Source organism: Belonocnema kinseyi, chromosome 6 (assembly GCF_010883055.1).
Source record: "Belonocnema kinseyi isolate 2016_QV_RU_SX_M_011 chromosome 6, B_treatae_v1, whole genome shotgun sequence".
NCBI lineage: Eukaryota > Metazoa > Arthropoda > Insecta > Hymenoptera > Cynipidae > Belonocnema > Belonocnema kinseyi.
Genome location: NC_046662.1, coordinates 74,624,829 through 74,633,769, shown reverse-complemented (window position 1 = coordinate 74,633,769; position 8,941 = coordinate 74,624,829). Strand labels below are relative to the sequence as shown.

Genomic DNA, 8,941 nt, shown 5'->3' with positions numbered 1-8,941 from the left:
TGTATATTGGTACGATAATTGCTTTTTTCCAATCGTCTGGGACGTCTCCCATCTCGAAACATAAATTTATCAATTCGCACAGTCTATGTGGTATGCACGCGCTACCGTGTTTGAGCATTTCAGCGTTAATACCGTCTACTCCGGCAGCCTTACCGTTTTTCAAGTTCTTAATTATATCCCTAACCTCAGTGACACAGACTTTTTCAATTGAGTTTTCCATCGCATCGTATTCAACATCGCAGTTGTGGTGTCCTATAGCTTCATCTCCGAATTGTCTCCTAAAATAGTATCTGAAAGCCGCTAGTATTCCGTCTGCATCATATACCCCCCCCCCCCCCCCCCCCCCCCCCTACTATTTCTCATGTTGACAATTTCTGTACTTTTGTTTCCTTTCATTTTTTTTATAAAGTAGTTTCCTGCTTCCTTCAAAGTCGTTTTGTATTTTTATCTCTTCTTCTGCTCTAATTGTATCTTTACTTTCTTTAACAAATTGTTTAAGTATCCTGTTTTCGCGTCTATAATCATTTCTACATCTATTTCTTTCCTCATTGCTAAGACCTGCGATGTTCAAAGTTCTCTTGTACGCTTCTCTTTTTTCTTTTTGGGCAGCCTGAATTTCATCATTCCCCCATGCATCACCAGAAATTCTTCCTACACTGCGGTACCACACACTTCGATTGTACATCTAACAAGGATATCCCGTAACATTGTGCAGGCGCCCTCTATATCTTTATTTTTTATACGGTCCTTCCATGTTGCCCTATCTATGCTTTCGATTATCTTATTTTGGAAATCTATTCGCACATCCGGTTTCTGTAGGTTCTCAATTTTGATTCGCCTTTGTTTCGCTTTCTTGGTTCTCTTTTTTTTCCATCCCCTACCTAAGTTAATTTTTGAGATCAGAAGGTAATGATCAGTATTGCATTCAGGACCCCTCATGACTCTTGTATCTTTGACTAACTCCCTTAGTCTTTCATCCGCAACAACAAAGTCAATTATACTGCGGCTATTTCCTTTAGACCAGGTGTACATGTGGATCATTTTATGCCTAAACCAAGTATTTGTAATAAACAGACCCCTTTCTAAGCATAGACCATCTAATTTATCTCCGTTATAGTTTGTTCTTGGATCCCCAAAATTACCTAATACTCTTTCTGTATCCTGATTTTGGATGCCCACCCAACCGTTCATGACTCCTAGTAGAATTATTCTTTCCCCATGTTCGCAAATGTTTATTGTGTCATTTAAAGTGTCCCAAAAGGCGTCTTTTACTTCTCTATGATCACTATCAACCGGCGCGTAGCATGCTATGATAAATAGTTTTCTGATTCCTACTTTCATTCTAGCCCACAGCAGTCTGGGAGACACGAAACCATGGTGTCCGAGATGCTGCTTTGCTCTTTCATTCAAAATCAGACCTACTCCTTGTTTACCATGTGATTCAGAGTCTACTCCTGACCATATTTCAAATCCGCCTTTCAACACGCCGTTTTTTATGTCTTTGGTTTCACATCCCTTTTTCTTTGTTTCAGACACACATAAAATGTCTAGTTTCTTCACGTCCATAGTTTCACGCAATTCTTTTACCTTGAGATCATTTACTCCCCTAGCATTCCAAACACCCAGTCTCCATTCGTCGTCTGAAACATGACCTTTACATTTTCCATGTGCATGCCTTTTGTCATTAAAAGTTCCAGTCCTTTCCGAGGCTATTTTGTAGTTTGTATTATTCATTGTTTAGATTATACGCCCAATTAACACCTTCATGCAATAAGTTTATTTTCTGAGTCGAAATCATTTCAAAGTTAAGTATCAAATCGTCATATGGTGGAGATTGTAGTTCTAACGTCAGTCCCACCAAAAACTTCAGTTAATAAGGGAGGGTCGGGAGAGGGGGGAGGTAATAATTTTTAAAATAAGAAAATTAATTTTAAAAAATCCACCAATAAGATTAATGCTATAACAAAGATGAATTTTCATTAAAATTGTTGAATTCTGAAGCAAAAAAGAAGAACTAATTACACAAAAAAGTAGAAACCGGAATGAAAAATTTCTTTGGCCATATTTGAAGGACATAAGTTAAGTGGTGCTGTACTGGGGGACCAACCCATGACGCAATTTTTATATACGATAAAATTATGGGGATGCAGTTCATACACTATTTTAGACTCAGTTATCCTGGAGCGACAAATTATTAGAAGATCATTGATCATTAACTGTTAAAAGAAAAGAGAAAATATGATTCTTACCGGCCAACGATAGTCATTCGATTGTCTTTGAGAACAATAAGAGCAAGGAAGGGGTAAGTACCAGACTTCAGCGCTTCTGCAACTTTGTAACCTTCACCTGACTGGACATTACATGCCCAGAATAATGTATGCATGTTTATACACCGAACAACGTCTTCATTTCCTAAGGTATTTCTGCAAAAAAGACCAGCGATGATAAATCATTATTGGGACAGACTGAAAGAATAGTCAAAAGATTGATCAATTAAATTACCTGCACCACTGCTCGACTTCTTGGGTGTCGTCCTTGTGCAAATAAACCATCAAAAATCTCAGCTCCTGCTTGGCATCAGAAAGAGCCTGGCTGTAGGAGCCCTGGTAGAAAACTGGGTGAATTCTGCCATAATGCTCCTCGTAGAATCTGATAAATTTCATTACATCTTCTACAGGATCTGACGATACTGAAAATAATAACAGAACTTATAGTGAAAGGAGTTTCCGAGAACACTAAAGATGATGTAAACATAAATCTTAAGTTACTATATAATGGTTTTAAACGTAGTCGTACCAGGTCTGACATTTTTCCTGAATATGGCAAACACTAATTGCAAAATGCTAGTCACTAGGTTGTAGCACATGGAAAAAACGTAGGAGAGAAATCCTCCGCCGCCAGCAGCACTTCCTGGAGGACTGAAGTATATTCTTGAAGCAGTGTCATCAACGACAGCTGGCGGTCGCGAACGTGAATCTTGCGCGTACATCGAGGGTCGACCTTCATACAAATTAAGCTGTTCCTGTTTTGAAAAAAGGTTTTTTTGTTTGTTTCAAATCTGTAGTGTTAAAAATTGAGTTAAACACAGGATGGCCGCAAAACTTAACTTTTAAAATGTCCTAATTAATTTGTTATTTTCCGTGAACATCGATATTTAAAGAACAAAATTCTAATCTTGTAACATCTTCATTATAGAATCTTGTGTAAATGGGATGAAAAAATCTTTAATTTTAATTTATACATTTTTAATTTATTATTCTCCGGGCTTGAGAAAAAGTTTCATAAAAGTTAGTGACCTATTTCAGCACAAAAAATGACTAGAAATTACTAATGTTCTATTGAATCCCTTAAAATCATTCAAATCCTTCAAAGCTTTTTTAACCTGTTGAAAATGCCTCGGAATCTTTTAAAATACACTAAAATATTTAAAATCTTCCAAAATCCCGTCAAATGATTGAAATCAATCAAAAATTCATTTCAAATTCCCTAAAATATTTTATATCCTTTGAAATCTTTTGAAATTCCTTGAAACTTTGTAGAGATCTTGAAAATTGCTTGGAATCTTTTAAAATACGCTTAAATATTTCAAATCCTTTGAAATTCGATTTAATTACTTAAATCAACTAAACATTCATTAGAATCTATTAAAATACTCTTATTTTTTTTTTAAATCCTTTACAATCTTCTGAAATCCCTTCGAATGTTTTAAATCTCTTAAAACATTTTAAAGCTCTTTAAAATTCTTTGTAATTTTTAAAAGTACCCTAAAATCATTAAAGTCTTCAAATGATTGAAAATTCCTTGAAATCATTGAAAATATATTAAAATCTTGGGAAACCTTAAAATATTTTTAAATCTTTGAAATCCTACAAAATTCCTCAATTCTTGTGAATCAGTTATTTCAAATACATTACAATACAATATTATAAAGTCCCGTGAAATTGCATGAAATCTAATATTTCCTGAAATCATGAAAAAATTCTTCAAATTCTTCGGTAATATCTTCAAATATTTGGAAATCTTACGAAATCCCTCAATTCTTGTGAATAAATTCTTAGAAGTCCATTAAAATATTAGGAAAGTCACGTGTAATGACATGAAATCTGTTACCTTCAGAAATCCTGGAAAATGTATTAAAATACCTTCAGAGCTTTTAAAATCACTTAAAATCATTTAAATCCTCGGAAATTTTAGAAAAAACCTTTCAAGTCTTTACAAATATTATAAAACCTTGTACAATATAAAATCCTTCAATATCTTCAGAATTTCCAGAATTTTCTTTAAAGCCCCATAAAAAATGTAAATTCCTTTAAATCATTCAAATCCTTGAAACTAGTTTGAAAATGTTTAAATCAATTGAAAATGCCTTTGATATGTAAAAATAGCCTAAAATATTTTAAGTCCCTTGGAATCTTTGAAAATACTCCAACATATCAAAATGAAGTTCAAGAAAATTGGAAAATAGGTACAGACCAGAACTCAATAATGGTTAACCCATGGGTTAATTTATTAAAAGAAAAGTGACTAGAGTGATCTTTCCATTTTAAAAATTGACTACAAAATGAATCGAGAAAAAAGAGACTGTGCAGCAGCCATAAAGTGCTTCTTTCAGCAATAAATGCAGCCTTTATGCCCTCCAACAAAATTACGTGAGATCAACAGTTCTCATATGAAAACTCAGAATGTAAACTCAAAAAACACAAAATGTCCAAAAATAGTCAAATTTCGAAAAACTAAAACTTGTGCTAGGTTTGCTCGATAAATGCAGTCTTCATTCCCTCTATCAAAATTACGCGAGATCAACAATTCTCATATGAAAACTCAAAAAGTAAACTCAAAAAACACAAAATGTCCAAAAATAGTCAATTTTCGAAAAAATAAAACTTGTACTGAGTTGTGCTCGACAAATGCAGTCTTTATTCCCTCCAATAAAACTACGTCAGATCAACAGTTCTCATATGAAAACTTAAAAGGTAAACTCAAAAAACACAAAATGTCCAAAAATAGTCATGTTCCGAAAAAATAAAACTTGTGCTAAGTTGTGCTCCACAAAGGCAGTCTTTATTCCCTCTAACAAAATTACGTCAGATCAACCGTTATCATACGAAAACTCAAAATGTACCCGAAACTCAAAAAACCCAATTTCCAAAAATAGTCAAATTTCGAAATGTTACGTTTTTTGTGTTTTAGGCACATTCTGAGTTTTCATATGAGAACTGCTGATCTCACGTAATTTTGTTAGGGAATAAAGACTGCATTTATCGAGCACAACCTAGCACAAGTTTTATTTTTTCGTAATTTAAAAAAATAATACATTTTCTTGTTTTTTTTAACGGTTAGGTTTTTGGAATTTGTATTTCTTGCACAAAATTGCGTATACTGCGAGCCGACTAGCACAACCTTTCTGTTTACTCTAGTAAGAAGTAGCGGAACTAGCAAAAAAAAAACGTTTTTCAAAAATTGTACCCATAATTTTTGATTTTTCAAAAAATCACTCACGGCACAAATGAGCACAAGTCTAGCACAATTTAGCACAACTTAAATTTTTTACAAAAAATAAATTGCAGATCTAACTTCCGGGACATGTTAAATTTTGCAGGAATTGGAAAATTTAACTGTTGAATTTTCAACCAAGATTTAAAAAAAAACGAATTTTCAACAGAATACATGTTTTTTAAACCAAATACCTAGTAGAATTTCACACTTAAACAGATAAATTTTCAATCAAAAGTAGTTGAATTTTTAACCAAACAGCTCGAATAGTTTAATTTTAAGTATAAAAAATGAATTTTTAACAACAAAAAACAATTTTTCAGCGAAATATATGAATTTCAAACTTAAATAATGAATCTTTAACAACAAAAAATGCATTTTTAACAAAGTAGTTCAACTTTCCACCAAGTAGTATAAAGGGCATTGGAAATAGAGATTGTTATTTTAAAAATATACGGTTATTAATATTCTTTTTTAAATTGCAATTTTTAATTCTTACGTTTTGAAACATTTAAATGTGAAAGAATATAAATTTGATATTGTACCATTTTGCTGCAATTTAATTTCGAAATTTTTCAAATTTAAACGCTCTAAATTTGAAAATGGTTCACTATTAAGTCGTCAAATTCATTAATATTCAGTCTCAAATTCTTTAAAAGTATACGAATTTAATTATTGCTTTAAAATTCTTTAATTTCAAACGCTTAATTGAGAAAAAAGTACGCTTTCAAAGTTATATTTTACACTGTTCAAGGAATTAAATTTAAAAGTTATTTTCCACGATGTTACAAGTTAAAATTAATTATTTGACTAAGAATGACCTTTAATGATTTTTTTACTATAAAATACAATTATTTATAAATGATGCAGTTTTGAAAAAGATTTAAAAATGAAACCAAATAATTTTCAATATTGTGATCTTAAATTATTCTGTTTTAAATGTTTCCAAATTAAAGTTGCTTAATTTTAAACGATTCCAGTTACAAATAATTGATCAAAGTTTGATGCTGAAATCTGATGAAGTAAGATTTAAAATTATTCAATGTAGTTTTGAAGTATTAAAAAATGGGGTCATACACCTTTTATAATATTTGAAATAATTCTGATTTTTCTATATGACAAACTGAAAATGTTAAAGACTCCATTCATTCTTAAAATTAATAATTTCAATTATAACAGATTTAAGCAATGTCTTTATTTTTACTGAAACCATAATCAGAAGTCAAAAAGGTTAAAGGCCCAAATAATGTAATATGTATTATCAATTGAATACGATTTCATGTTACAGTTATGTGTTTCTATAATTAATCAAATGAGCAAACTTAAAAGCAGTAATAATAAACAAAAGCATCTCTATAAATGAAACTCATGTTTCAAACACTTGTCGATTAATGATAATAATAATTCTTCAAGCAGATTATCAAAATATTGATTTTTTCAAAATAGCAAGTTCGAGCTATTCCGAATTTCGTTAAATATGTCAAATGACCAATTTAGCAAACGAGCTTTGCTTTGTATAGAGAGAGAAATGAAAAAGTTATGAAAAGACGCAGTTTTCGAGCTGCATGAACAATAATGTAAAATCTAGAGCCTTTTTTAATACAAAAAACATTGAGTCCTCACCTGAACAGCCACTTCCAAGTTCCAATTGTGACGTTGCAAGACATCTCGGCAAACAGAAAGGTCCTCGATGCCAGTCAAATCCTAGAAGAATATAAAATTAAATTTAAATTCAAAAGTGTCAGATTATCCATCCAGAAAAAAAGGAGGATACTACGGAGTTATTTTTACCTGAAATTGAAGGACCTTCTCAGTCTGATCGCTACTAAGCTCCCCCAGTAAATTGTCTGCCATGACAATATTTACCCACTCAATTGGAACGAAAAATCCACGAAATCGTAACTATACTCGAAAAAACGTTATCAGACTCATCAGCTGACACACAAAACGGGATTATCTCCGATAGAAAAATCCTGTTCGGTCATTTGGAGCACGATTTTCGAAAGTTAACCTCGATCATGACACGTTTCGATGTTAGAGGCACAACGTTGTCATTCTTCCAGGTATTGTGGTAGACGAATTAATAATAAAGCTTCAAGGTACTTCAAGAAAGAGTGTTTTTTCGCCCGATTTTAACACTATAAAAACAGGAGGATAGGCTCGACACCGTACGAAATCCCGTAACCTGTTTGTGGGTCGAGGAACCTTCAAATCGCGAGACGAAAAGCAACGACTAACATAAAATTTAAGAATTCTGATTTTTTCAAAGGGTTTCACCCTCCATTTTTGCGTTTCGCATGATTTTTTTGTACAATAAAGGCTTAACAGGGAATGAAATGTTGATGGAAAACAGTTTGTGAATCGTGATTTTGCAACTGCAGCCCAACACTATTTTTGCTTTTGGTTGCTTTTGGTACGTTTACATTTTGCCCAAACGCCCAAACAATGGCCAAACGACACGCACCAATCAAGATCCAAGGAGCTTTTTTAAGGGTTAACAGCGGGAAATTCAAATTTTCTATAAAATTAGTTGTTTACAGAAACAATTTTTAGATTATTAATTTTCATTTATTAGGATTTTTAGTCCCCAAATCTTTTTTCTTTTATAAAATGTAAGACAAATTAAGCTCTCTATACAAAAATTTATTGAAACCAACTAGTATGGCTAATGTGTATAAAAGTAAAGCAGGGTGACCGAAAAACTTATTTTCAAAATTCCCTGACATTTGCCTGACCAACTTTTCATTTTCCCTGCTCATTAATATTCATAGAAAAGAATGTTAATCTTGTAGCATTTGTAACATAGAATCTTTTATGAGAGGAATATAAAGCAATTTCAAATAAAAATTTAAAATAAATTTATTTCAATAATAGAGGATGACGTTTCTACCATAAAAGATTGGTTTTCAATCCAAAAGAACAAATTTAAATAAAAGTAGAATTTTCGACAAAAAATATGTCTTTTTTAGAATGTAGTTTGATTTTCAATAAATTAATCAAATTTTACACAAAATAGTTGCATTTTTAGTGCAATATTGGAATGATTTGCTTGTAAAAATGAATTTTCAAAATAGTGTAAATTTCAAATAAATAATAAATTTCAACCGCAAATAGTTACATTTTTAACAAAAAAATGAAAATTCAAAATTTTAATAAAAACAATAATTTTGAACAATGAACAAAAGAATTTTCGACGAAATAGTCCAATTAAAATTATTATTCTTAAACCATGAAAGTAATCTTTAAGAAATTAGTTTAACTTTCAACACACAAGTGAAATTTTCCATCCTGAAAGACTAATTTTTAATAAATAAAGATTTTATAGGCAAGATAGAACAAAAACGTATAATTTTCAACATGAAAATACGAATTTTCAACATCATAGTTAATTTGCAACCATTTTTGTCTTTTTAACAAAAAACAAGAAAATTACAACCAAAAGGATTAG

The 8,941-nt window shown here is 31.5% G+C and overlaps 1 protein-coding gene across 1 annotated transcript in view; it reads right to left on the bottom strand.

The window, feature by feature from the left end:
* LOC117175048 (FAS-associated factor 2) overlaps nt 1-7,885 on the bottom strand; it is a 17,327-nt gene extending 9,442 nt beyond the window's left edge. Inside the window, exons 1-5 of the mRNA XM_033364576.1 lie at nt 7,285-7,885; nt 7,117-7,197; nt 2,797-3,022; nt 2,503-2,689; nt 2,250-2,423 (exon numbers count right to left, since the gene is read on the bottom strand). Coding sequence (XP_033220467.1) covers nt 2,250-2,423; nt 2,503-2,689; nt 2,797-3,022; nt 7,117-7,197; nt 7,285-7,347 — 731 coding nt within the window. The 5' untranslated portion in view covers nt 7,348-7,885. The remainder of the gene's footprint in view (nt 1-2,249; nt 2,424-2,502; nt 2,690-2,796; nt 3,023-7,116; nt 7,198-7,284) is intronic.
* Between the last annotated feature and the right edge of the window lie 1,056 nt (nt 7,886-8,941).